General features: G+C 40.8%; 3 protein-coding genes across 3 annotated transcripts in view; all 3 read left to right on the top strand.

Moving 5' to 3' along the window:
* Positions 1–505: 505 nt before the first annotated feature.
* Positions 506–11,400, top strand: rgmb (repulsive guidance molecule BMP co-receptor b). The gene is made up of 3 exons (XM_008418805.2): positions 506–1,022; positions 5,139–5,668; positions 8,812–11,400. The coding sequence occupies exons 1-3, from the start codon at positions 905–907 to the stop codon at positions 9,568–9,570; spliced, it is 1,407 nt and encodes a 468-aa protein (XP_008417027.1). The 5' UTR covers positions 506–904; the 3' UTR covers positions 9,571–11,400.
* Positions 11,401–15,275: 3,875 nt separating this feature from the next.
* Positions 15,276–24,279, top strand: erap2 (endoplasmic reticulum aminopeptidase 2). The gene is made up of 22 exons (XM_008418806.2): positions 15,276–15,457; positions 15,681–15,758; positions 16,979–17,337; positions 17,447–17,633; positions 17,708–17,877; positions 17,956–18,094; positions 18,178–18,312; positions 18,397–18,517; positions 18,602–18,756; positions 18,866–18,979; positions 19,067–19,198; positions 19,496–19,627; positions 20,601–20,669; positions 20,767–20,942; positions 21,043–21,122; positions 21,210–21,393; positions 21,487–21,643; positions 21,720–21,904; positions 22,400–22,561; positions 23,102–23,242; positions 23,455–23,536; positions 23,893–24,279. The coding sequence occupies exons 3-22, from the start codon at positions 17,168–17,170 to the stop codon at positions 24,037–24,039; spliced, it is 2,838 nt and encodes a 945-aa protein (XP_008417028.1). The 5' UTR covers positions 15,276–15,457; positions 15,681–15,758; positions 16,979–17,167; the 3' UTR covers positions 24,040–24,279.
* Positions 24,280–24,717: 438 nt separating this feature from the next.
* lnpep (leucyl/cystinyl aminopeptidase) overlaps positions 24,718–27,854 on the top strand; it is a 19,053-nt gene continuing 15,916 nt past the window's right edge. The window contains exons 1-2 of the mRNA XM_008418808.2: positions 24,718–25,113; positions 27,418–27,512. Coding sequence (XP_008417030.1) covers positions 25,086–25,113; positions 27,418–27,512 — 123 coding nt within the window. The 5' untranslated portion in view covers positions 24,718–25,085. The remainder of the gene's footprint in view (positions 25,114–27,417; positions 27,513–27,854) is intronic.

Below are 27,854 nucleotides of genomic sequence, written 5' to 3' on the forward strand. Positions count from 1 at the left end.
TTCCAGTAGGACTTGACACCTGCTCTCTTTGCCAAACTGCCCATGTGCTTGACTGGCCAACAAACTCACCTGACCTATAAACCCCAGAGGGAATATGGAGAAGAAGAGGAACAGATACTGTACAAAAGACAATTTTTTTAGTAGGTTGACGTATTCTCTTGTTCTGTTATATGAATATGAACAGAAATGCTCCTGAAATAAGTCACTGGGTGCCACTGAGTTTCAATATTCCAGTTGAAGAAATTAACTGTTCAATTCCAAAATTATTGTTGCGTTCAATAATGAAATTATCGCTTGTCACTGTGCTGCTACTGTCATTGCCGAGTCTTCTCTGCTAAAGTTGTATCCTCTTGTCTCATGGTAGGCGGGTTTTCCGCCAGCAGGGTTTGGTTGATTCGGTATTGATTTGTTGGAGAGCCAGAGGGGGAGGGGGGCGAGGAGGACGAGGAGGAGGAAGAGGAGGAGGAGAAAGTGAAAGGGGAGTGGAGAGGAGAGAGTGGAGGAGAAATCCCTGTTTGGTGAGGGGAGGGAGAGATGTGATTGTTGGGTGTCGGAGAGGAGGGGAGAGCGATCATAATCAGAGGAAAAAGTCGGACCGCCAGCGAGCGCTCCTAAAACACGTGGAAGCTGGCAGAAAAGTAAAAGTGTCGTCGGAGGAAAGTGACTTCGCACTTTGTTTTCTGTTTTTTCCTCCTTCAGCCTTCTCCTCCTCTTCCTCCTCCTCCGCCCTGCATTCCGCGGAGCAGCTGTGCTTTAATGCCCCTACGCACCCGAGCAGGAGAGGACGGAGAAAAGAGTGAGGAAGAAGAAGAGACAGAAGAGGAGGTGAAGAGGCCTGGACACCACCCGTCCCCGCTCCCTGGGACCCTGTCCACTCTCCCCTCCTGGCCCTGCATGGACGGGGATGGGGAGAGCCGGATGCTGTTACCGCGGGGCTGAGCGCCTCGCGTCCCCGTCTGCGGTGCGCCGCTTCCGGCCGCTGCTGCTGCTGATCATCGGTCTCTGCTGCGGGGCTCACATAGGTAAGTAACCCTCTCAAATCTTTAGGTCAAACCCGCGCCGAATCTGTCATTTTACACTTTACTTGTGCACTTCGCCGTATTTTTAGGCAACTTTACATCATAGAACTTTATTTCAGTTCGTGCTTTATTAAGACTTCCAATAATTGATGTTTTATTCAGCGTTTGTAAGGGTTTTGCGTCGGGGCCCAGCACAACTGCTGCCTGACAAAGGCTCTCTCCAAAGCGGCAGTGCAGCAGTCTGAGCCCGGATCGAGTTTCTCCTCCTCTCTCCTGGGCCGTCATTCTCCTGTCTGCCCCTTAATGGCTCATGGAGGAGGGGAAGAGAAGGGGGAAACAGGGCTGCTACCTCTACTGCTGCCCATACATAACAGATGTATTGAAATCCAAGTTAACACTCAGTCTGCAGCGCTGCTGGACATTAAACAAAGACACCACAAAGTGGTATTTAATTCTAACTGGATCATCTAGGTTGGAGAAGAAAGCATTAAAAGTAATCAAAGATTAATTTAGTTTCTCGTTGTTATATTTAAAGTTAATCTTTTATTGTGGAAACTGTTTAATTTGCACATATTTGAGCTGAGAATCAAATGTTCACCACAACTTTGCCTTTTGCCCAAGCATTTTGATGTCTTTTTCTGTTTTGGCTATTTTTATTTATTTTTTTGGCCAATCACACCTCCTGGGTATAGTTTAACGCTGCTCGGCAGCGGGACAATCCCCCACTCTCTTTCTGCACACACACTAGGCCCTGTGGAGCACACAGAGCCCAGCTTGCTTGAAAACCCTCTCGGCACCTCCTGCCACACATGCCTCACCAGGAAAGAATGTGTATTATTTGGTTTAGTGAGACAAACAGAGCGGCTTATTTGCTGAAAGGTGTGAATAATGTTTTGTTTGTGTTATTTTTGTTGAGACATGTCATCGGCTGACAGCTGCACGAGTGTTTGCACAGGAAAGCAATGAACGTCTGGATTAGCAGGGGCTTTTGTTGGCGGAGTTTCGGTGAGTGCGTGCTGGTAGAGAACGTGAGAGAGCGCTCACAACAAGGTGATCAATAAGCACTTCACAAGCCGTTCCTTCGGCCGGCAGAGAATCCCAGAAGATCGGTTTTTTATCTCATCTCTGCAGCTCAGGAAATGTTAAGAGACAAAGAACAGATAAATAAATTTGAGTCTGGGTCTCCTGACCTCTGTCTGATGGTGGAGAAGCTGCCTCGGGATGCAGGGAGCTGGTGACCTGAAGCTGGACCAAGTGCAATAATGGAAGAAGTAAAGAAGAAAATTGAAAATAATAGAAATATAGAAGGTTCTGACTCCTATTGTGCCTTTATTAGAAACTGTGTTGCAGGGGGATAATACACACAAGCCTCTGAACACATGAGATCCTTCCACAGAGGTTTCTTTATTCTCCTCTTAATAACATTTTTAAGCCTTTTCAGTATTCACCACCTTTCCTGGCTTTAGCGTAAGTTCCTTATTTATATGCATAGATTGGCTTTTCTTTTGAAAGAACAGCTATGAATACCTAATAAGATTACGAGAATCCCCCGAGAACAAAGATAAGATAATTCTCTTTAATAAGTAACCGTAGATAGTCGGAACATATTTAATTATCACATGAAAATCTCCTTATGGAAACCCAGAATCCATCCAATGACGGCGCTTCAGTGACTCGTTTGGAGCTGCTTCAAACTTTTCTTCAGAGGCTTCTTGTCTGTATTAATCTTTGCAGGTCAATTGAGTTAATTCAATAAACAATAAAAGATGATATTCCCTTCTGTTTGAATATAATAATGTAAAATTGTGGTTCCAGAGTAAAGTGGGAACTGTCTTTTATCAAGATGTAATGGAAAGGTGGTTGGGGTTGATTAGTCAGGCTTACCACACCTGACTTTAAATGGCTTTGTTTTTATTAAACCTGGACAGGGGTCGTCTTCAAGGCTAAAAACTACACAAAAGATGTCTAAAGGCAGAAGTTTGAGCTGCAGAACAAACAGCCTTCTTTGCAAGAAAAATCCCTTTAGCTTTTATTTATCATAGCTCCCAAACCTTAAACCATCTGAACTCCGTCCCCTCAGACCCCTTGCAGCGACGTTCGGGTGCTGCAGGTCCGATAGGAGGAGGAAGAAGGTAGGCCTTTGGACAGACACAATGCAGCCTCAGTGCAGCTCAGACGGTCTGTGCAGCCTGTGCGTGTACGTGCGGGCACATCTCAGAGGTTGGTGTCAGTATTTAACAGGCAGGGGAGAGATTCTGAAGCATGCTGCGAGAAGGGGGGCTCTACATCTGTACCCTGATTTTAAATCGCTTTAACTCGGAGCAGCACTGCCCTCACATGGTGGGACACAAGTGCTTCACACGTCTTTGCTACTTATTAGGAATAATCTCTGTGTGAAACTGATGTAGGGTGCCTATTTTTGCCTGTTTTTTCTTCCTTTGCTCAGATATCAGAGTCGTACCACCATTTTTTTTTTCTGCTTGTGTTTGTGTGCAGCCGGCCCCCCTCTCTCGCCTCCCTCTCCTTCTTCCCGGGCTAATCTAATAGGAGCACGCCGTGACTGATGCATTAGGTCTGGTCTCTAATCTCTCTCTGGCTCTAACTCTCTCTGTACATCTGATGATCAGCGATACAAAAGGCTGTTTTGACCCCCCTTCCACTCGGAAATGTGGACGCAGATATAAAATCATGGACAATTTCAGACCAAGAAATCAGTTCCCGATGGTGTGATGGTGAATTTTTGATCATGTGTTTATTCTTTTTAAAGTGAGGGTTACAAACGCACAACTTATCAAAGTTTCCATAAATCATGACAATACGCTGCATTCATTCCCCTTGAACTTTTTTGCAATTTGTCACGTTATGGCTGCAATCTTGAGTGTTTTATTGGAATATTTATGTGGCTGGCCAGCACAAATTAGTACCTAATTGTAAAGGAGGAGGGAAATGATGCAGCAATTAAACATGGTGTATCTGCACATGTACTATGAAAATGGCCACATATTTTTCAGATTTCTGTTGAAAAGTTGTGCGAAATATATATGACTAACGGACGATTGGGCTCAAATAAATTCCTTTCAAGACCTAGAAGAATAATTCTGAAGCAGTCTGAATTAGACTTAGGTTTAGGCTTTGACTATGCCATTCTAACCCAGTTTGTACCGGTGTAAGGTGAACTCGATGGTATGCTTCCCAGATTAGTTAGTTCAAGTTCCCATCAACTTGCTGAATGTCTCCCCGCAGCATAATCCTCCCTCCTCCATCCTTCAAGATGGTGATGATGGGTTCAACGTGATGTTCAGTGTTGGACCCGAGGTCAATAAACTACATTTCTGTCTCCTCTGATAAGAGCACATTTGTTGTGTGTTCTCTCGTAGCCTAGCGCAAAGTTCAAAACTGGCTTTTTATTGCTTTCTTTCAACGTCTTTCATTTTCAAACTCCTATTTATGAAGTTCATAACTAGTAGTTGTTCCCACCTGAGCTGCAGATCTCTGCAGCTCTTCCAGAGTTGCCATGGGTTTCTTAGCTGCATGGTATCCTGTCAGATTTCTATTTGTAAATAGTTTACAGAAATCATGTTTCTTTCTTTTCCCCACTCACAAGCGAACACTTCTTTTTGTTGTTCTATCATATTTACATTACAATTTATGGTTAGTGTGATAAAATGTGAAAAAGTTCTGGGGTTAGGAATATTTTTGCAAAGCTCTGTACGTGCAGCATACCGGCTCTTTCCTGCTCCATCTCTCTGTGAAACTCTGTTTTAAACGCTTCTTGGCTCTCCAGGCAGTATTATCTCACTACTGGAATGAAGTTGCTTCATCGTTCCTGTCTGGGCGCTCTTTGGTTTATTACACTTCAGGTTTATTGCACTCACAAAGCGGCAGTACTGATTGATCAAGACTTTTAATTGGCTGCTGGTTCTTTTTCTTCTTTTATTGGGTTGGACTGTAACACAGTAGAGCATTGGGAAGTCTAAGATCAAAGACTCACACCAACCTTCATAAAAGACCGGGTTTAGATCTAAGTGATCAGACATTTATGGCTGGCTTGCTAATGCAAACATATTCATTTTGTCTTTTAAAAGGGGACCTCTGACTCTCTTTGTTTGTCCCGTTCAGGTCACTGTCAGGTGGCTACCACCCAGTGTCGGATCCAGAAGTGCACCACCGACTTTGTGTCCCTGACCTCCCACCTGACGCCCGCTGTGGATGGCTTTGACACCGAGTTCTGCAAGGCTCTGCGCGCATACTCAGCCTGCACCCAGAGGACAGCCAAGGCCTGCCGGGGAAACCTGGTTTTCCACTCGGCCCTCCTGGGCATCTCAGACCTCATGAGCCAGAGGAGCTGTTCCACAGATGGTCCAACTCCCTCCGTGCACCCCGAGATCCCCCATGAGCCCTGCAACTATCACAGCCGCACCCAGCACACCCACACACACTCCCACTCTCATGGCCATGGTCACAGCCGCTCTTGGCCCGGCTACTTGTTCTGTGGGCTGTTTGGAGACCCGCATCTGAGGACATTTAAGGACAGCTTCCAGACCTGTAAGGTGGAGGGTGCGTGGCCTCTTATCGATAATGACTATCTGTCGGTGCAGGTCACTAATGTTCCTGTGGTTCCTGGCTCCAGTGCAACTGCAACCAACAAGGTGAGAAACTTTGAAAATCCGACTATCTTGTGAGTTTTTCTTCAGATTTTTTTGTTCCTTTGACCATTAAATTTTAGAGAGTTGTGATTTCTCCAGCAAATTTTTGTTCCAGCTTTCCTGCCATTTGCATTAATTATTTATATCAGGAGCAGACTCAGTGTCACACTGTTGGAAAGAACAGTTTTGTAAAAGAGTGCTAACAAATATTTGACAACAACGACAAAGTGATCACAGGGTTAGCATTTTAAACTGTGTTTAGCATCTTCTGCTAGCACTGCGACATTCGCTGAGACTTCAGGAAGGGTTCCAACTTTTCCAAGTGTCCTATAAACAGACAGTTGTTGAAATAATCATAAAAAAAGATAAACAGAGCAACTTTTCATAACACAATCTACTGATATTCTTGTTCCTTCTTTGGCTCTTTAGCAACCTAAATGAGCCTCAACTTCCTTTAAATTAGCATCTTACATCTTTGTGCTTTGTTTGACGTAGTATTGAAAATGGGTAAATTTGAATGTTCTCCCCTCAGTAGCAGTGCCCACACTGAAGAGTGTTAAGTATATAATACAGTCCATTAGAAAAAGATTGGATTTTTTATTTCTATACCCAACTCTACACATCTGTAATATCCTGGTATTTAGAGAAAAAAATACTAAGAAAGTGAGGCAGACATCGTTTTTTTTTCTCTGTGTTTATTTTTTTTATTTCTCACGTTTCTGTGCCACCCAAAAAGAAATCTTATCAGTGGGAAACCAGAAAACACCCTTGCTCTACTTAGCTCTCTTCCAGACTCCCTTTGTGTGTCTCTGGCTTCCATAGGCACACAGGTGCAAAGCAAGCGGCCTCGATCTTGTGACCGCCTCTTGTGACTGCAGCAGTGCAGCAAACCTAACTTGGTTAACGGCTACATATAGCCTGACCGCTAATTTGGCGGAATGAGATGCGTGAAAGGAGCCACTGTTTACTTACAAGTGCATTTGGAAGCATTTGTGTGTCTATGTAAGGAAATATGGACTCTATAAGTTCACAAGTAGCACTCCTTGCAGTCAGCTTAAAGCTCTGTGTGTGTTAAAAGGTCCCTGTGCAACAGCAAAGATGCACGTACGCACGTCTGTGCACAGCACTGCACGGAGGACGAGCTGCACAAGGTGATCTTTGTGGTGTTAAAGAAGCAATGTTGATGTTTCCCCCGATGATTTGCCCTCTCTAGCTTAGTGGATAGCTTTAATTATTAAAGCACATGCACACACACTTACTCACCAGCAGCGTGGCATACACTCGCGCATGCAGGGAGAGCAAAAAGCAGGTTTTCTACACTTCGCAGCTAAAGGTTTGACCTTGTGTCAGAGGTGGGGCGAGTTATTAGTCACGACTATTAGACTCGAACACACACACAAACACACACTTTCATATACACCCACATTAACAGCCCTCCAGGCTTAATGGGCTGCCAGGCCTCATTCCTCACGGCTGTCATGTGAACAAAGCAGCCATTCACCGGAACTGTGATGCCGGAGCTAACCGTAATGCTCACACACCACACCCTGTATCCACCGCTGTGTCTGCACGCCCCTAGAGCATGTGTGTGTGTGTGTGCGTGTGCGTGTGTGTGTGTGTGTGTGTGTGTGTGTGTGTGTGTGCGTGTGCGTGCGGGGGTGTGTGTGAGAGTGTGTTCATGTGTCAGCATGTTTTCATAGCTGTGTCAAATTACAACTTGTTAGAAAGTCATCAAGTCCTTCCTGAAATATTGTGAGATGATTGTAGCTCACTGTCTATGGATTCGTTTTTCCTCTTTTGAGTGATGAATGCCAAAACGAACCCAATATGTAGAATTTTTTTAGGTTTTGATTTGCTTAGTTCAAAAATATTTTCAACTAATTTTATTCTGGAAAAATCTAATTAACAACAGACACAGACAAAAAAAATAAAAGAAAGAGTTAGCAAATATGCACCAAATAAATCCTTGGCAATAATTACACCCACGAATTCTTTGACCTGATTCATGTTTATATTAAAGAGAAAATTTAAGACTTTTCTTTCGATTGATGTCAATCACTGCCAAGCTGGACGAGCTCAGGGTCAGTTTGACCTTTGACCGTTTTGTACCTATGCTCTGCTATTTTATTTGTCTCTGTAAACCACTACTAATTTTTCATTTTAGTTACCGGTACATATTTTCAGGAATTACACAGTTAAATTGCGACTAAAATGCTCAGTCTTAACACTCTAATCCTATTCATCTTGACGGATTATGACCCCAGATCAAACCAAACTCTAAACGATCTACTGCTGATTGATATTATTTACTTGTGGCAAACATCCACGTTTTCTAGTTGAAGCCTTAGAATAAGTTACAGAAAATCGGTAAAGCTGGTACAATATGCTGTACCTGTTGGATTCAATTAACTTGGTTGGTAAAAAAATACCAAAAAAAAACGTGTCCAAAAACGGAAACAGTTGAAATGACCTCTAGATGGCATTTATCGTATTGTATCGTAGCATATTGTAACGCATTGTATTGTGTCGTATCGCTATCATTTATCATTGATTGTGAATTTCTTTTTACCATGATAAGAATTAAAGTTTATTGTTGTCATGACAAATTTCAAATAAGGATGGTAAATGGAATAAATGAAAAACTGAGAGTACGATTGGAAATGTTATTTTTGCCATTTCCTCCACAATTAGTTTCATGTATCAATACATTCAAAATTATGGATAAATGCAGTTACTGTGTAGAGTTCACTCATATAAATCATACTTTTTACAGCAAGTGGCATTCTGGGGAAGCCTATTTCAAACGCGAATGTTTTTCAAAAACAACATTAGTGTTTGTGCTGCTATTAATGCCGTGCCATGCAGTCACAGCTATACATTTATAAGTAATAAGTAAATAATATTTTTTTTAAATCTTTATCACTATCGGAATAGTACCACAAAATATCGTGATAATATTCTAAATCCATATTGCCCACCTGCTCCCAACCACTGCTGTTGCAGAGCAGGTGGCCAAACCAGATAACTCAGATTAGTAATCAGTCACATCATAGAATAATTTGACAGGAATGACTCCTTCTCAAATTTGTCACTCTGATTCTGAATCTTGACAATGCAAACTGTCTCCCTCCTGTTTCTCACTGTAGATCACCATCATCTTCAAGCCTTATGAGGGCTGCACAGACCAGCGGGTCTACCAGGCCGTCACAGACAGCCTACCTGCTGCCTTCGATGATGGAACGGTGAGCAGCGGAGACCCTATCCACACCTCCTTCGGGGCTGACGGCGTGGCCGGGAAGGTGCGGGCTCTGTGGATCTCTGAACGCAGCCCCGGGCGCCACGTGGAGCTGCATGCCGGCTACATCGGCGTGACTGTAATCATTCGCCAGCTGGGGCGCTACCTGACGCTGGCCGTGCGGATCCCAGAGGAGATGGCTCAGGCCTACGATGACACACAGGACCTGCAGCTCTGCCTGAACGGCTGCCCCAGCAGCGAGCGCATCGACCAGGCGGGACACTTGCCTTTGCCGCTTTCTCCACCTGCGCTCGGCCTGCAGCAACAGCAGCTGCGCCGGCCCAGCTACGCCTCACAGACGCAAGCATACCCCCACGGTGCCACACACGTTTTTGCCATGGACGGGGCAAAGGAGCGCTGCAGCGAGCAGCTGGAAGTCCTGGACATCTACTTCCACTCTTGTATGTTTGATCTCCTGACTACTGGAGACGCTAACTTCACATTAGCTGCACACAGTGCCCAGAAGGACATGGAGAGCCTTCATCCACACCGGGACAGATGGAGAATATACCCCCGTGGCTCTGCAGCCTCTTACTTCCACTCAGACTCTCATCTTATCAAAAAGCTCGCTCTGCTCCTGCTGTGTGCTCTGAGCATTGTATTCGTGTGAAAATGGCGGTCCCTGTGAGCCTGAATGCATGTAGGCCCGAGTATGTGCACTACAAAAGGAGCTTAGAGAGGATTTGGTTAGCTGAGCACTGATACTGAGCACTGACGCAGAAAAAAGCAGCACGGGGAAGCCTGGCAGTACTACCTGCATTTCACCTGGCAGAGTCCGAATCATCGAATGCAACTGACAATGAGAAAAAATGTTTCAGTGTGGGTGAATCATCTGTAAATAGTTAATTTTTCTTCCTTAAGTGCACAATGTGATCGTGTGTAGATTGTTTTGTTTATGTAATTTTATGTGACTTTTTTTTTTTTTAATACCTCAGTCAGAGGAAGTTTGTTTTTAACAAAAGCACTTTATTTTAACATTTTTTACACAATGCCAGTCAGTGTTTGTTTTCTTTTTCACCAAAAAACCAATAACTATTCAAGTATTGGTTGCTCCTTTTTTTGTTCGAGTTTTTTATTTTTATTTTTGGCTCCTCTCAGAATGAATTGAATTCAAGGAGCTGCCATTGATGCTAAAATGAACCATTCTTCCAGCAGCTGATCTGGGTCAGTCAGCATCTCATCTAAAGTCATTTAATGTGAGCTTTTCTGTTGAATGTATTAGATCTGTTGTTGCAGCAAATACCATCAGTACTACTTGTTTGCTATTTGATCCCAGCTGTGTGTGTGTGTATGTTTGCGAGTTTTGGATGTTTTTTTTTAACAGCTGATGAATGTTTGCTTTATTTTATGTGACTCACATTAGAGTTGTTTCAGCCTCTTTGCCAACATGTAATGATTTTAGTGTTTTGTTTAACAGCACTGCATAAAACAGCTTGTACTTTCCTGTAAGTAAGAACTTACCTTTCAGAACTTTTTTGGAACTTGCCAAGCACTTTCCCCAAAACTTTCCAAGAACTCAAAGTGTACTTTCTGGAACTTATTAGGTACCTTCCTTCAACTTTCTTTTAGGATTCCAAGGATTTACCTGATACTTTCCTGCAATATTCTTGAAATTTACTGATTACTTTCCAAGAATTTACAGAATATGTCCTCTTGCGAGTTTTTTTTCTGAAACGTACTTTCACAACGTAGCTACATTATGAGGAGACTTCTTGGTAAGCTCCGCAAAACATCCAGAGTAAGTTTCAGAGAGCAAGCTCTGTGATCCTCGGGGTAGATTCCTGGAAGGGAACCAGTAAGATTATTAAAAGTTCCAGTAAAGGTCCTATCATGTACCAGAGACTGACATCTCACAGGAAAGTACAGACTGCATTATGCTGCGCTACCCGTTATTTGTTTTGATTTTTACCAAAGACAAATGGCATGTCAAATGTACACATGAATCATGACTCCCCACCAAACCAGCACCTTCATCCCCTCTCTTTCTAAAACTTGATACTGTAAACCAGTTTATCTTGCAGCAAGATGCTCCATATTGGGATAAAAGTAAAAATACTGGAGGTATTTCAAGGATCTTCAGATCATGAAATGTGTCTGTGTAAGCACTGTGATGTGGGAATCAATGCCTTGTAGAATTTGTTCTGCTCCTTCAAAAATGTAACATTCTGTATATTTATTCCCAGTTTGTTCAATCAGCTTTAGTTTTAGCCATTGTGTGAACTCCTTTCTTTATGTGAGTGTCGGTTTGGTGAAGAGTGACTGGTCAGTGTTGAAATACCTTAACTTATTTATGAACGTAGTGTCCTGTAGAGGATGTTAAGCTCCATATTCTTGATGTTGGATAATTATTTAAATAAAATGTCACACGTGATTGTGCTGCCACCTAGTGGTACTCCCTTGCTACGTCAGTGTGTTTCTAAGAGCGCTCAAAAAACTAAAAGAAAGGAAGAAACGATGTGTGTGCTGGTCTTTCATTTAAACATGATAAAGTCAAAGCAGGCATGCATTATTTAATATTTATAAACGTGAACTATAAAATCGGGATAAGCCTGCTGAACTGGTTGTTAACCCTTTCATGCATAATCGTCTCTACAGTGGACCGCTATCTAAAAGCCATTTTCTTGTGCTTCTTGTGGGTTTTTTTATGTTATAAATGCACACAGACCGCTGAAGTGGACACTAATGCATCATAAAATACAATATGAACTACTGGCCATCAGCTGCAAATGCAAGAAATGATTGTTGTTAAATCCAATATGGCCGACAGACAAAACAGTTTGCAGACCGACCCGGTCCCTCCTTCTACAGTACACGACTCTTGCAGGTAAAAAAAAATTGTGACATCAAATAACCCCTAAAGAACAATACTACTGATGTATTTTTCAAATAACAACTTTGTATTTGGAGAAAATTGTAATTGATCACCTAAAAAAAATAAAAAGATTTTTTTTTTTTTTACAAATTTTTTTTCTTATCTTTTTTATGCTTTAAGAAAAATGGGGGGGGAAAAATCCTGACACAAGGATCATAATTCATGCATGAAAGGGTTAATATCATAATAAACAAAACCTCTGCAGTCCATCAGGTAAATGTGACAAATTTAGATTTAATGGCCAGTTTCTTCTGCAGTCCTGGAAGGGAAATGATCTAAAACACATTTTAAACATTAAATCACTGTTCATTAAACTGCAGGATATTGAATTAAACGGAATTACACAAAACTTAATAACAAAGAAACACATACTAGACGAAGTCCAAAGTGATTTTCTTGAGTGGGATGTTAAGATTTCTACACTCTAAACATATTGCCAGTGCTACAATAGCCAAAACATAATCATGTTTTAGGAAAAATGCACAAACACAAGACTACACCAAACACTTCAGACATATGTTTCCTGGTGTAATTTTTCCAAAATATAAAAATACATTGAATCTTTTGTTATTAAAGCATCGGAAAGTTAAACAGAAATTCCATTCATTTCTATTTGTTAATTTTTAAGTTTTTTTCATATCTTGTGACTTATTAAAACTAGACTCAGGAGCTCCACACACATCTTGAAAAAGCACACAAAAAATGCAGACATTGATCCACCTGTGTGAGGTTATGTTTCGATCAGATACCATCAGACTTGGCCTCACAAACAGGCTCTCATTTCAACTGCCACAGACAGAAACACCTGGGAAAAAAAAAAAAAAAAAGGCGCCACTTCCAGTTCAAAGCAGTAAACTCCTGAGGATTACTTGTTTTGTTCCTGTAGCTTTCCCCAAAACTCCCGGTAAACCGTCTTCGTGAAGTCAACCATAAAGCGATGGAGCGCTCCTTTCTTCTTGAGGCGTAAGAAATCATCTCAGAATTGACAAAAGAAGAAGCTTCATTTGCTCTGGTTTCTTTTCAGCGTCACGTTCTGTATCCAAAGCTCTTCTTTTCCAAACATCTAAAAAAAAAAAAGGAAACATTTTTGTTGAGATTTTTTTTCTTCATCCTGAAATATATAATTTATCAGGAACAGCTGGATTAATATGGAGACTTAGTGGTTTCTCTCTTCTCTTCATAAATAAACATACTGGGTTTCGTTTGCATTTTGAAAATTGGTAAAATTAAACTATTTATAAATTGTAAAATAGTGAATATAGCCACTAACTCAATAAAAGTGCTGCTGTTTTACAATTTTTTTCTGAAAGAAATAAAATGCAAAAGCTTTAACACCTATTATGTTTAAAATAGCAAAAGAATTCAATCTTAATCCAAATCTTCGTTGGGATTACCTTGTAAACTGAAACTGAATCAATAAATTCCATAAAGGTCCAAACACATAAAACTTCTTTTCTGAAAAAGGTTTTTAAAAAAATGTTCCCAAGGTCTTTCACGTCATACCTTTGACACCTACAGTAGCCTTTTAGAGGCAACAAATCACTAAATTTGCCAGTAAATAATCACTTTGGTCTCAGGTGGGTTACTGTATAAAAACAATGACGTTTGGCTACAGTTGAATTAAACCATTGAAACTTTACATAAAGGGGCAAAACAAATTAAGATCATAATTCAGATGCTTTATTTTAATTCTCTTCAAAACTCACCAGACCAAATGGAGCCCTGAAGTGGAGATACTCAATTGTTAAAATGGCTAAATGTTCATAAATGAAGCCTATACTTTAGGATCTGCTATCTTGAATCCCCATTGCTTTCATCAAAACTACCTGCCAGTGGCCCAGCTGCAGGAGTTGGGCATATTTGAATTTCACAGCATAAAAAAAAGAATAAATACATGGATGAATGGATGCTGGGACCTTCTTGCATATAAAAGAATGCATTCCTCACTTTTAGATTACAAAAACAGTCCAACTAAGGAGTTTGGCCTTTATTGAATTCACTGATTAAATTTTCCACTCTTTTCCATTAAATGTGATGTACTTCTTATGAAGACTAATGTTACAGTGACTCACTCTTACCACTTAACAACAAGATAAATAGTCATTAGTGCATCAAAGACTATTATCTTCATCAGAAGGAGCCGCATATACAGCACAACCACAGCGTTCGTCCTCACAGCAACATCTGGAGACCAAACCAGACGTAAACATGTTGAATCTGCTCAGCACACCAGCAAATTATCAGTGAGACCCTTTCACAATGTTTTACCTTCTATCTCTTCATCACTGTCGCACGTTTCATCTTCACCTATAGGAACAGAAGATTTGGAAACTAACTCAAAGTGTTGTTGCACCAAGTTTATGACTAAATTAACTCAGAGTTACCTGTTGAGGCGATGCGGTGTCTTTTTTTGGCTTTTGAGTGTTTCTTGCGGCGCACAGAGCAGCTGTAGGACGGCCAGTTGCTGGTGACAACCGTGATCGTCGCCACGGCGCTGTGGCCGCGATGCTTCCTGGTTACTGCGCCGTTGTATGGAGTGACGTTGGTGTACTCCTCATCAGAGGCTGACCTCCAGCTGATCTCCAGGTGACCTCTCCTGAAGTCACTCACCACACAGACCAGCAGAGTCAGGCCGAGCCTCTCCCCTGAGAGATGGACTGGAGGGGCTAGCGAAGCCAGCACAGTGCCCTCCACCCCCCCTGAAGCAGGAAAAGGTCGTAAAGGTCAAAAAAAGTAAACTAAGACAAAACAAGAAAGATAAAGGTTTTGCAAGAATGAGTGGCACACGCTCAAAGAAAATGTCCCTTAATTGCAAAGATGAATAAATGAATGAATTAATCGTTTTTGTAGAGCAAAAAACCAAGGATTAAAAATAGGCAATGACAAAAAAAATAAGGAACTAAATAAACTCTAAGCATCTTAAAATCGATTCCAAAAATGAACAATTAGCCAAAGCAGACTTGAAAATTTGGACAATGTGATACAGCTACACTTAGGCATCAAACATTATTTCTAAAAATAAGATGCACAAAACAACAAAACACAGTTTTGAATTTGCTAAATAACGCTGGTAATAATGTATCATAAAGTGTGAACACTGTAATAAGCAGCAGAATATTTCTGCAAAAACACGTTGTATATTTTTTTTTGTTCACTTACATATAGAGGATAGTTAAAGGTCTCACCTGTCCATAAATAAATGATATGAAGATAAATGAGTCCTCTGGGTGGCTCAGTCATTTCTAACCTACAGTCAATCCTACTTTTATGAGCCCTAGTCAGTGCTTTCTGTATGTGTGAGTTTCTGCGTGTTTGTGTGCCTTGTGTGCGGGTGCATTAAAAGAGGGCTTTGCCAGGAGCGTTGCATTGTGGGGGATTGGCATGTCTCATTGTTGTGACCTTATACTAACAATGGAAACTCCATGCACCATCCCAACACACACCCACACCCACAAACCCCAACACCCAGAAACACAGACGGAGGAAGGGAGAAAGACAATATAACACAAGTTAAACATGTCAAGCTGTGTTAGGATTCATTAAGCTACAGCAAAGTGAAGGGAAGGCATTAGGAATAATACTGAAACACCTGGACAACCGCCTGCGTTTGGCTGTTACATCTGAGGTGAGATAATATCAGCAACACCTGCGCACACAGACACGCAGGTTTGCAAAGCAATACATATGAACACATAATTAATTTAGCTTCTTTCCACATTTTTTAATTTATAAAAAAACATTGTTGCCTGTATCCTTACATCTGAAACTCCTCTATCTCTTCTCTCTCTCTCTTACCCCCCACCACACACACACACACACACTCATGTAAGCAGTTCTTTTATTTTCAGTGGGCGGCATCTTAGAAGAGAAAGTGAAACTGAACAGCAGGAACATCAAGGAAGCATGATGAAGCTAAACTGATCGAGGTAATACTTTTTTGTAATTCTACAAATCTCCTACAGCAGGAGCAGAGATGAGTTCTAGCTCAATCTTAAAAAAATGTGTTCAGGCTGTGGAAATCTCAGAGGCTGTAACTGATAGCTTTAAATAGTAAGTTTGGTACAGTGCAGCTTTAAGACTGTTCCTGCGCTGCGGCAGCTGCTGTCACCTTCGTCCCTCTTAGCTAGGTCCTCTTTTTTCTTTCTGACCACATGGTTCGTTTTTGCTCACATGTTTGAATCTCTTAAAGGAAGAGACTAGCTGTGGTCTGTTTTTCAGCCGAGCTCTATGTGCCATAATTAACTGAGCATGTGCTCAATACGGCCCAGTTATTCTTAGCAGTTTTTTTTTTCCACCTGCTACAAGAGAATAATTTAGTCTACTTATTTTGGGCACTCAGAAATTTGTTTCATAGCTACACAAGTGTCCAAAGTAAACAAAATATCCAGTAGTCATGTGTTTATGGCACCACAGTTAAGTTATGTTTTTTTGTAATGTCACTTTAAGACAAATTAGGTCAAGCCACATCCAGTCTCACACAAACAAAAGCATACTTTGGTATTTTAAAATTGCCTAATTTATTCAAATATAATCCAGTCCTATAGTCCAAGTTATGACACGGTCCAGGGCAGATCATAAAGTAATCTGAATTAAATATGTAGATACACTGGAGAGGAAGATCAGCTTTTAGCAAGAAGCATTCTCCAGCAGAATAAAGATCAGCACAGAGTCTTGCTACATGTCTGAGTGGTCAAGGGTCAAGGAAACAGGAACAAGATGTAAAAACAGAATGAGTGAATTTCTTTTGAAAGAAAGACTGTGTACAGTTAACGGCAGCAGTAGCTATGTAAATGTCTCTGACAAGGAAAGAGAGAAAGATAAACATGTAAACACTGAGCCAGGGGTTTTTATGCGGGAAGGAAAAGCACAAAATCAATTCTGTTCTTTCTTTGGTGGAGCAGGAGCTCTGCCGCAGTGTTTCCTACCCCAGAACAGTTTGATACATTTTCCATAAACTTGCTTATAAATGTAGCTATTTATATCTTTACAGTCTTAATTTCGGTTCACTGAACCTCCTCTAAAATAGTCTGAAGTCCTGGGAGAGGAGAGAAGAGGTTTGTCACGACAGTAAAATTAATATATGCACAGATACATTTTATTTCAAGAGACATATTTTACTTTTTCTTCTATTGTTTGTGTCTTTCAGGTTCATGAGAAGAATCCCGGAGGAGCAGCCGTTTTATTTTCATTTCATAAAACACTGATGTCGGGTGGTCCTTACCGTGGTTGACTCCAGTGTTCGGGTTATGATTAAATGAGTTCAGAGCTGAGAGTCGACCTGTCAAACGGGTTGGCGTCATTTTAATCAATTTTGTTCTCAAACATTCCCTTAACAATGATTCCAGTCGGGTTTTTAGTGCTGCTGGCTTTCAGTATTCATCTGGTTGGGTCTCAGCCCTCTCAGAGCTCACAGCAGGTAACGAGTCCCCCCAGTCCCACGGCAGAACCGTCTCCTCTGGGCGATGGCAATCTGTCCTTCCCCTGGAGCCGTCTTCGCCTGCCAAGGTAGGCTCTACGTTTTCTATCGCCACACTGCAGAAGCAGATGGAAAAAAAAAATAAACATCCGTACTTTGACTAACTCACTAATTAGCCGTCGTGTTTCTGTGCCTCAGGTATATCGTTCCTCTTCACTACCACCTGCTTCTGCACCCCAACCTCACAACTCTGAGCTTCACTGGCACCGTGCAGATCCAGATCGATGTCCAGAACAATACAAACTGGGTTGTTTTACACAGCAAGGGTCTTCAAATCTCAAAGGCCACAATTTTAGACCAGAACCTTAATCATCTGTCTGATCAGGTAGTTGGAAATATAAGGCAGGATCAATTTTATTTACTAACTCCTGTTGGCTTAACAATCTTCTCCTGTTTTAGGTTCTTCCAGTTCTTCACAACCCTTCCCACGAGCAAATAGGCATTTTTTCTCCAAGGGTTCTCAGCAGCGGCCAGAAGTATTTCTTGTACATGGAGTTTGAAGCAGAGCTAGCAGAGGGATTTTACGGTTTCTATAAAAGCACCTACAGAACCAGTGAAGGCGAGACCAGGTGAGAACAAGTTTTCTGTTTCTCAGCGTTGTTGGAAAACGTAGCCAGCACACACCGTCTGCAATGATCTATTTTCAGATTCCTAGCTTCCACTCACTTTGAACCCACAAGCGCTCGAATGGCATTTCCTTGTTTCGACGAGCCGAGCTTCAAAGCCAATTTCTCTGTGAGGATCAGGAGGAGCCGGGACTACATTTCTCTCTCCAACATGCCAGTAGTGAGTGCTGAATCTTTGAAAAATGTCACAGATGTTTCAAACATTGATGGAAAAAAAGACCTCCAAGTTCTCCTGGGTTTCAGATCAAGACAGTACAACTGAATGGTGACCTTCTTGAAGATCAGTTCGCCCCGAGCGTAACGATGAGCACGTACCTTGTAGCTTTCATCGTTTGTGACTTCAAGTCTGTCAGTGCAACGACTTCGTCTGGAGTGAAGGTCTTCATGATCCTCTACCCTTCTGTCACTTTTCTTTTGGCTTGAACTGTCTGGTTCAACAGCTTGGTTTTGATTTCACTGCAGGTTTCCATCTATGCTGCGCCTGAGAAGTGGATGCAAACCCACTACGCTTTAGAGGTTGCTGTTAAAATGCTGGACTTCTATGAGGAGTACTTCAACATTCGTTATCCTTTGCCCAAACAAGGTACTCAATAATAATTCCCTTTCTTATTTCTTATGTCTAATCTATTACTTTTGTTCTTTTTTGACATATTTTTTCCTCTTCCAGATCTGATTGCCATTCCAGATTTCCAGGTTGGTGCGATGGAGAACTGGGGCCTGACCACCTACAGAGAGACCAGCCTTCTCTATGACCCCCTCACATCCTCCATTTCTGATAAACTTTGGGTTACCATGGTCATTGGTCATGAACTTGCCCATCAGGTCAGAACATAAAAGTGCAGATCAATGATACATAAGAATCATTGTCTAATGTTTCTTAGCTAGATTTGGAAAAGGAATTTGAAATTAAATTTAGTGGTTCGCCCTGCAGTGGTTTGGGAACTTGGTGACCATGGACTGGTGGAACGACCTCTGGTTGAATGAAGGATTTGCCAGATACATGGAGTATATTTCAGTGGAGGCCACCTACCCAATTCTCAAAGTGGTAATTTTTTTTAATTCTTGACTAATAAACCACAATTGTTCCTTAAAAATAAGATTGACATTAATGTTATCTAACTTGTTCTGGCAGGACGAGTATCTACTGCACACTTGTTTTGTAGCAATTGGTCTTGATTCTTTAAACTCTTCTCGGCCGATCTCGAGCCCAGCAGAGAGCCCTACTCAGATCGAAGAAATGTTTGACAGTGTTTCCTATGACAAGGTACGAACACTCTGTTCAGGTCACAATTCATAAGAGCCCAGAGTTGAGGATGTGGCAAACACAAAAATAACAAAGTAATAATTTTTATCACATATAGTTGCCTTAATTTGCAACTATTAAGGCAATTATTCTGAGTTAAAATGTTCAAATTATTTGAACATAACAGTGAAATCATTAACACAATTGTATTTAATGTTACAAAAAACACTTTTTGCACACTGAAAAAAATTGAACAACACACAATTTCAGGCTTGGCATTTCATGAAATCTCATATTTAATGTCTAAACTCTTTTCAGGGAGCATGTGTCCTGCACATGCTGCGGCACTTCCTGACTGAGGAGATGTTTCAGAGCGGGATAGTACGATACCTCCGCAAGTTCAGCTATGGAAATGCCCACAATCAGGACCTGTGGGACAGTCTATCTAACGTAAGGCGCCATGTTTTTTTTTTCTTTTATTCTTTGATCTTAAGGAACAGCTTAATAAACAAGCAGCTTTATGAAGCAAAGCTGTGTATTTGTGTCATTTATAGTTACAAGAGGGCAAGTTTAGATCAGCAATTCTGCTTTTGCAGTTTTCTTCTTCATGTTGAAAAAAACAACATACATAATTTCCATAGTTAGGATGAAATCCAAGGTACCCCTACCACTCAATTTTTTGTTTACTAAAGTAAAGCACTTGATTAAACTACAAAAAAAAATCCTTATGAAGTTTGTGTGTCTCAACTGCACTGATGTCCCATTGTTTGTACTTGGCATCAAAGTATAGCTTGATTTGGAAAAATTGTGGAAAACATTGACGCAAAGCAAAAACCATCTTGGATTTGCAAGCATTTAAAAAGAGTAGACATTTTTTCTTTGGACTAGAATCTTCCAGTTGTGAGCTAAATAGGAGCTCAAAAGTTAGCATCAGTGGTGATATTGAAATGCATCAGAGCTGGTGGCAACATGCACATCTCTGAAGACATTAATAGTATGTGTGCCTTCCATATATGTCTCATATTTACTAACTTTTCCCGACAATGTGGTAACTCTGGGTGTGAATTTGCACATAACATTTTCATCAACCAACAGAGGAAAATGTTTTAGCCTATATGATTTACAATACATTTTTCTGTGTTATAAATTAAAAAAATCTTCCAGTGAAAGTGGCACTTTTTTAAAATCAATGTTAATAAATTATAGACTTAAAACAAGCTCCTATATCTTGTTGAAGAGTTACTTGTAAGCTAGTTTTGTCTTATTGAAAGTGTACTAATATATTTCCACTAGAAAGTAGACAAATACTTCAAGATGTTGTGTTATTGCAGTGTTTGCAAGACACTAACCATGTTATTCAAATGATCTCCATCCAAAGTGAGATATGTCATAAAAAACAGAAACCTTCTCCATATTTTTTTAGACATGTTCAGAAGATGACTTCACCTCAGCCAAACACTGTTACAGCAGTGACCAGGCCGCCAAGAATGCAGTGAGTAAAACTTCTAAACCTTCATTCACCATCTTGATGTTACAACTTTTACAAAATGTTGTGTTTGCTGGAACTGACTGTTTATGCCCTCCTAAAGTACCTGTTTGCAGGGGAACACCTCAACCTGACAGCCATGATGAATACTTGGACTTTACAGAAAGGGATTCCTCTGGTGACTGTAACCAGGAAGGGGCCTCGTCTGCTTCTTCGACAGGATCGATTTCTGAGGACAGTTCTTCCCTCTGATCCTCAGTGGCAAGCTGTGCAACAGGGGTAACTTCACAACTATTAGCTGCCCAACATGCCGTTCTCAGTTTGGGTTTATTTTGTAAAATGAACACAATTTGAGGTTTACATGCATCTTTTTTAATAGCTTTCTGTGGCATATTCCTCTGACATACAAGACTGATATTTCCAGCACCATCCACAGACATATGATGACTTCTCCCACAGGTAGGAGATAAAAAAAGCATCCAATGTGAAATTCTGATGTTTTTAACTTTGCTTTGTAATAACTCAATACTTGCTGTTTTTATATAGACAGTGTACACATTGGAGAAGAAGCCAGCTGGGTGAAAATAAACTCAGATATGACCGGCTATTACGTGGTTCATTATGCTGATGATGGTTGGGATGTGATGGTTAAACTACTGCGGGAAAATCACACAGCTCTGAGCTACAAGGACAGAACTCACTTGATACACAATGCATTTCAGCTGGTCACGTAAGGAAGCATGTTTGCACATTTTAAATAATAGGAATACTTCCTGTATGCCTGCAAAGAAACTGAAAATGTTTGTTTTCTATCTTTGGAAAGAGCGGGGCATCTCCCACTTAATAAAGCTTTGGACCTGATTGGTTATCTGCAACTTGAGAAACACACAGTGCCTCTCCTCGAAGGACTGGCTTATCTGGAAGTTTTCTACCACATCATCGAGAAGAGAGATGAGCCCACTTTAACTAAAAACCTGGAAGTAAGAGAGCAACACATAAAAGTATTTCCTAAACGTTACATTATCTGAATGTGACTGTTTTTCTGTCTCTGAGTAGAAGTACATCCTGCAGTTTTTCCGTGCCGTCATCGACCAGCAGACGTGGAGTGACAGCGGCACTGTGTCTGAGCGACGCCTGAGGTCGGAGGTCCTGTCTCTGGCTTGTCACCTGGGATACCCACCGTGTCTGGAGCGTGCAAACCAACATTTCAAAGACTGGCTCCATTCCAATGGAACATTAAAGTCTGTTTGAGTAGAACTATAACAAATGCTATTCTATACACACACCACTCACTTCATTAAAAAATTTCTCAGAGATTTTGGTCCATATTGATATGACACCTTATCACATTCACTCTGGATTTGTGGGTTGCATATCCATGATGTGAATCTCCTTTTCCGCCACTGAAGGTGCTCTGTAGCAGTGAGATCTGGTGACTGCTGCGGCTCTGGGAGCACAGTTAAATCTAACACTCATTGGAAAGGCTTCCAATCTTTTATTGCCCAATTTTGCATATAATTGCAGCCTCAGCTTCCTCTTCTTATCTGACTGGATTTGCATCTATAAGCTCCTCTACATCCACTGCTTCTGGGTTGATACATTTGCATTCAAATATGGTACTCGGCATATATTAGTATTAACAAGTGGCTATTTGAGTTTTTTCTGCTTGACAACCATGTTAAATGCAAAGTCACTTCAGTCTCTAACTTAACTGTCTGTGCTTTTGTTCACTAAAGCTTACCTACAGATGTGGCAGAGACGGTGTTCTCAGTGGGGGCTCAGGATGACCATGGCTGGACATCGCTCCTAAACACGTACAAGATTTCCCTCTCTGAAGCCCAGAAAAATAAGATCCTCTTTGCTTTGGCAACGACCAAAGACACAGACAAGCTGCAAAGGTACTGGAAGGCTTTTTCTTTCTTTTATTACAGACTGATTGTGCTGCCATCATGTGGCAAAATAGTTATGACAATCACTGTGCAGCTGCTTTTGTTTATATCAATGGTCCCGAACCCTGGTCATCAGGGTCCACTGTCCTGCATGCTTTAGATGCGTTCCTGCTACAGCACACCTGCCTCAAATGACTGAATGACCTCTTTAGTGGTGTGACTTGTCTGCAGCAACAAGGAAACACCTAAAACCAGACTTGGAGGATTGGTGTTGTACAGCTTTTAGATGTGTTTCTCCTTAAAATCACCTCAGCCAAATAATCAGATCACCAGGACTCCAGAGAACCTAACTGCATGCCAAGAAGAAAATTCAATCATTTGATTCAGGATGCAGGACCTTAAGGCCTGGATTTGAAAACCCCTGACCTAAAACATGCAAGACGGTGAGCCCTGAGGACCCGGGTTGGGGAGCTCTGCTTTAGAATACACAAACATTGAGTAAAGCTCTGTGTCATAAATGCTGGTCTTGTATATATTTATTTTTTGCAGACTGCTGGCAATGGGTCTGGAAGGAGAGGTGATCCGATCACAGGACCTGTCTCATGTTGTTTGGATGGTGGCCCGTAATCCGAAGGGACATTATCTCGCCTGGAACTTTGTGAAACAGAACTGGGACACATTGGTTGAAAAGTCAGTATGACTCATTTTCAAAACATGTGATGCCTTCAAGGTGCCCATCTTGTTTTTTTCTAGGAGCTGCTTTTTGCCTGTCAAGCATCTCAGATGAATGATCTCTAAACCTATCTGCAGTACAGTCAGTTATTTGCTGGAGCAGACTTGGGGTTTATTACTCTGAAGTTTTTGGATTTCTGAAACATTCCTCCTTTCTTTCTTATATACAGGTTTCAGTTAGGCTCCTCCTGCATCAGGACCATGATTGTTGGGACCACAGGGCAGTTTTCATCTCCAGAGGAGCTCACTGAAGTACATTAATCTTTAGTAATTTTTCAATACCTTTGTGTATTATAGAATGTAATAACTTTATTTTTTTTATTATTATTATTATTATTATTATTATTATTATTATTATTATTATTATTATTATTATTATTATTATTATTATTATTATTATGCAGATTTTCATATTAAATTGACTTCAGATACAAAGCAATTCCAGTTAGAAATTGGTCATTCTGTGGGACAGCATTTACTTGGACTAGTCCTTGCTGGAACTTGTTGAGCCTGTCTTGAGTATAATTCTTGAACATAAACTAAGCTGAAAACTTGGTGTGAAGCTAATTATTTAGGTAATTTATCTCTATATGTGTTTTGTTCCTTAGGTGCAGTTGTTTTTTGAATCCATCAAAGAACAGTCTTCTCAGCTGAGAGCAACGCAACTTGCCTTGGAAAATGTGCAGAAGAATATTCGCTGGGTTCAGAGGAACTTAGAAACACTGAGAAACTGGCTGAATGAGCAGATGAAATGACAGCTATGTGGGGAGAAAAAAAGCATCAAATATTTTTGAACATTTTTGTAAGTGAAACCTATATTTTATTTAATGAAACAGTTTTGTAAATGGGAAATTGTAAATGTCTGGAATGTTTTTGTTAGAGTAAAAGAGTTATATGGGAGATGATAGGCTGTGGGTATCATGAACATTTTGTTGTCATTGTGTTTCAAAGAGAAAGCTAAGTTAATTATTAGAAAATAAATGGATTCACTACAACTTGTTGCATCTTTTTTGTGTTGCTTTAACTGGGGTTTATATTTGAAAAGCAAAGGCACTCGAATCAAAGATGTACTATAGACTATACTATATATATTATAAAAATAGTAATATTGAAAAAAAATGTAATAATATAGGATTATCAATGTTCTGCTCAAAGATGAAACATGATCACATTTATGATCAATTAAGCATAAACAAGTATAAAAGCTATATTCTGGATTGAGCTTTAATTTTGACAAATACCTAGTAAACAAACCTGCCTGCCATTAGAGATAGGTTGTTGCATAGTTTTGGTGTAAATGGTCGACGGTAATTAACCCACTGTTTCTACGCAAACCCTGCAGATGCTAAACAAATACAGTAACTACTCAGGTACATTTGTACGTACAGCTTTCTAGCTCCGCCCCCTGACTGTATCATCCAATTAGATGTTAGCCCTGCAACTTGACGGAACGTTGTCAACAACTGGTCGGGATAGGAGGAAATCTGTCATTTAATCCAACTAGCTAGCCTAAGACTTTGAACTGAGATTTGTTTTTGCGTTTTTAAGTAGCTAAGTACAACGACAACTCTATTCTGCTTACCCGTTTTCCTTAAAAAGCCAACCATGAGGGGTAAAGTTGGGAGCGGCTAACATTAGCCGTCTGAATGCTGTTCAGTCTGTGACAGTGGGGGGAGGCTGCTGATATTGACTGTGAGCCTGTGGTGGGTTGTGGCTAGCCAGAAAACATCGCCTCGTCCTTGAACGTCCAGAGTTTTCCCAGTTCTTTCTGGACAACAGGGAGTCTTTCAGATAAATCACCATGGATTTGTTTGACAGTAACAATGCAGGTAAGAACGGAAGACGGTGAGTAGCAGTGTCTTTAGCTACCAGCAGCAGGCCAGCTAATGACTGTCGTGTCGGTGCGTTTCGGTGACACGATGACTGCTATATTGACTGACTTTGCTGGATGCTAAACAGACATATTTAAATATGATGAGCTGAACAACGTTGTGATTAGGATTTATAAGTTGGCTCATGAAGCAAAAACAGGAAATTGTTTTCCTGTTCAAAGTGAAAGCACTGCTGCGGTGTTTACTCATGTGTCTACTTGGGTTGAAGCATATTAGTTTATAACTGGAAATGTTTTATAAAGAGTTATAAAAGAGTTTCAAACCACTTATATTGTCCCTGGGCGTTATTAAAGCAAACAGTGCATCAGCTGTAAAGCAAACTGTGAAAAAAAAAATCACATCACAAGTTCAGTTCAACTTAACTATTTTGTTTATCTCTGACAGATCTTGGTTGTGAGTTTCTCTTTTTTTCCGATACAAGAGCAAACTTGTATTTCACAATCAGATTTTTGATCAGACATTGAAAGAATGTCAAAACAAACCTCTAACTATATGCCTTTGCTCTGCGGCGATGTGGTGTTTATGTTGTGTGTTCATGAGCTGAACATAGGAACAAACTGTAGCTACTGATCCATACGTAACTGTGGATTATTACAAAAGTAATCATACCTTTCAAGGTTTTCCACATTTTGTCACTTTAAAACAATAATTTTTAACATATATTGGATGTGATTTTATTATGTAAATAGACACAAAGTCGTGTGTTAGTTTAGGGAAAGGAAACACCTCTATCTATAGCTGCATCCATCGTCTCATCAACTCTTAACCAACTTCCTGGTCTCAGCTGAATGCCCTACAGAATGATGATGATGCTGCTGCCACCAGGATGTCTTACAGTTCTGCATTGCGAAATTATACAGTCATGCGTGTTGTTGGTGTATTGCAAACCTCTCTCCCCTCCAAATAAAATGCATCATAGTTTGTGGTCAAATGTTAAAGCAGCATGAATACATTTGCGTGGTTTGACAGTAAGGGTAATGGTGCTAAATGTTTTGAGTAACACAAAAGCCACAGTCAGCAATATTGGCGCATTGGTTTACTAGGCCAATATCTTGACTATATTGGCCTAGTTTGGCAATAAGCCTATTCACTCCCTCTCACACTCAAACATGTCTTTGTGGTTACATTTATTGAATTTTACCGTGATAATGTAGCAATACCCCAAAGGTGTTAAAAATGATCAGATCCATAGCATAATGTGACTGACTGGCTATTATTTTTGTCATAAACTCTTCTGGACATTACACAGCACTGAGCTACTTAGCTCCTTGCCTATTAATAGACATTCATGCCACAGCAGCGTGGTCCAGACAGAGAGACTGTGTTGAAGTCATATCAGAAACACTATAACTAAGCAAACACGGACTCGGATAATACCGCTTTCACTTCCCTTGGCTGCTGACATATTTTTGTGGAGTTAAACCTCAGTTTTGTCTGTTGTCATCAGCTTAAAGTGAACAGCGTGTCTTTAGAAGGTGTTTACAGTTTCTGCTTTCCACTCGCATCCATCAGATTTATAATACAATGCCCTGCTCATCACCTATAAAAGCATGGCTAGATTGTCAGGACACAGTGCGCAGTATCTTAGTTATGGAGTTATTGAATTAGGAAGCTGAACATGCTTCTGATTGTTTCACAAATTACTTTGGGAGTAAAGAGTCTGTCTGGGCGAAAATGGCACGCATTTAGTAAAACAAAGCTTTATTCTTTTCCTGTTGCTGAAGATGCATTTTGGTTTGAGGAAGTGAAGGTTTTTTCCGTTCAGGCTTTGCACGTGACGAAACGAAGCCGGTGAATCTGTAGCTTGTGCTTCAGCAATTGCTGCGTAACCGCTGTACGCCTCTGTAGTTGCTCAATTTTGTGGCAGCTAAATAAACCACCTCAGTGAGATTTGTTCAGTGATAGCCATCTTAATTATTTGCGAACTGAAATGTCTGTGCAGGCTGACAAACCTGTTTTATCTAAGTCAAGGTGCCACAAAGCAACGGGGGCAGGGGAAAGGTAGAAAGTGTACCAACAGGAAACTGTAGAAACGGTGAAGCAAGTGTTCATATTAATACTGCATATATGTCACCATGTTATGAGAAAATCCGCCCCTCAAAGTCTGCAAACATAAACAGATCAAACTCACTTTGTGCCGATGTAATTCGACATTTGTATTCTGCTCGGGTACACCTCTCTCGCACACGGCTCAATTTCCCGTTCGGGAATCATTTGTTTTCTTTTCTTTGTGCTTCGCAGACCGAGCTAACCTGCCGAGGAACATGATCGAGAACAGCATGTTCGAAGAAGAGCCTGACGTGGTGGATCTGGCCAAAGACTCCAACACGTTTCCAGTATGCCAGTTCATATTTTCATCATTGGAAAAAGTTAAAATTGCACATTTCGTGGCATGATCTAATTGTTACCCATCAGATGTGCTGGTGAATATGATGAATGTAACAGTTTGCCAAACAGCATAATGCCCCCCTCCTGTTGTTTTTATTTATGCATTTACACTGGAACTCAATCCTGTGTTGCCTTGCAGAAGCTTTCATGCTTCTAGTTTGTCACTTAAAACCAAAACCCTCAACATATTTTATTGGGATTTTACATGAGAGACTAACACAAAGATGGGTGTTCTTGCAAAGCAGGATGAAAATGATACCAATGTTGCATGTATTTCTTTTCAACCCCCC

The sequence above is a fragment of the Poecilia reticulata genome, linkage group LG9 (assembly GCF_000633615.1).
Source record: "Poecilia reticulata strain Guanapo linkage group LG9, Guppy_female_1.0+MT, whole genome shotgun sequence".
NCBI lineage: Eukaryota > Metazoa > Chordata > Actinopteri > Cyprinodontiformes > Poeciliidae > Poecilia > Poecilia reticulata.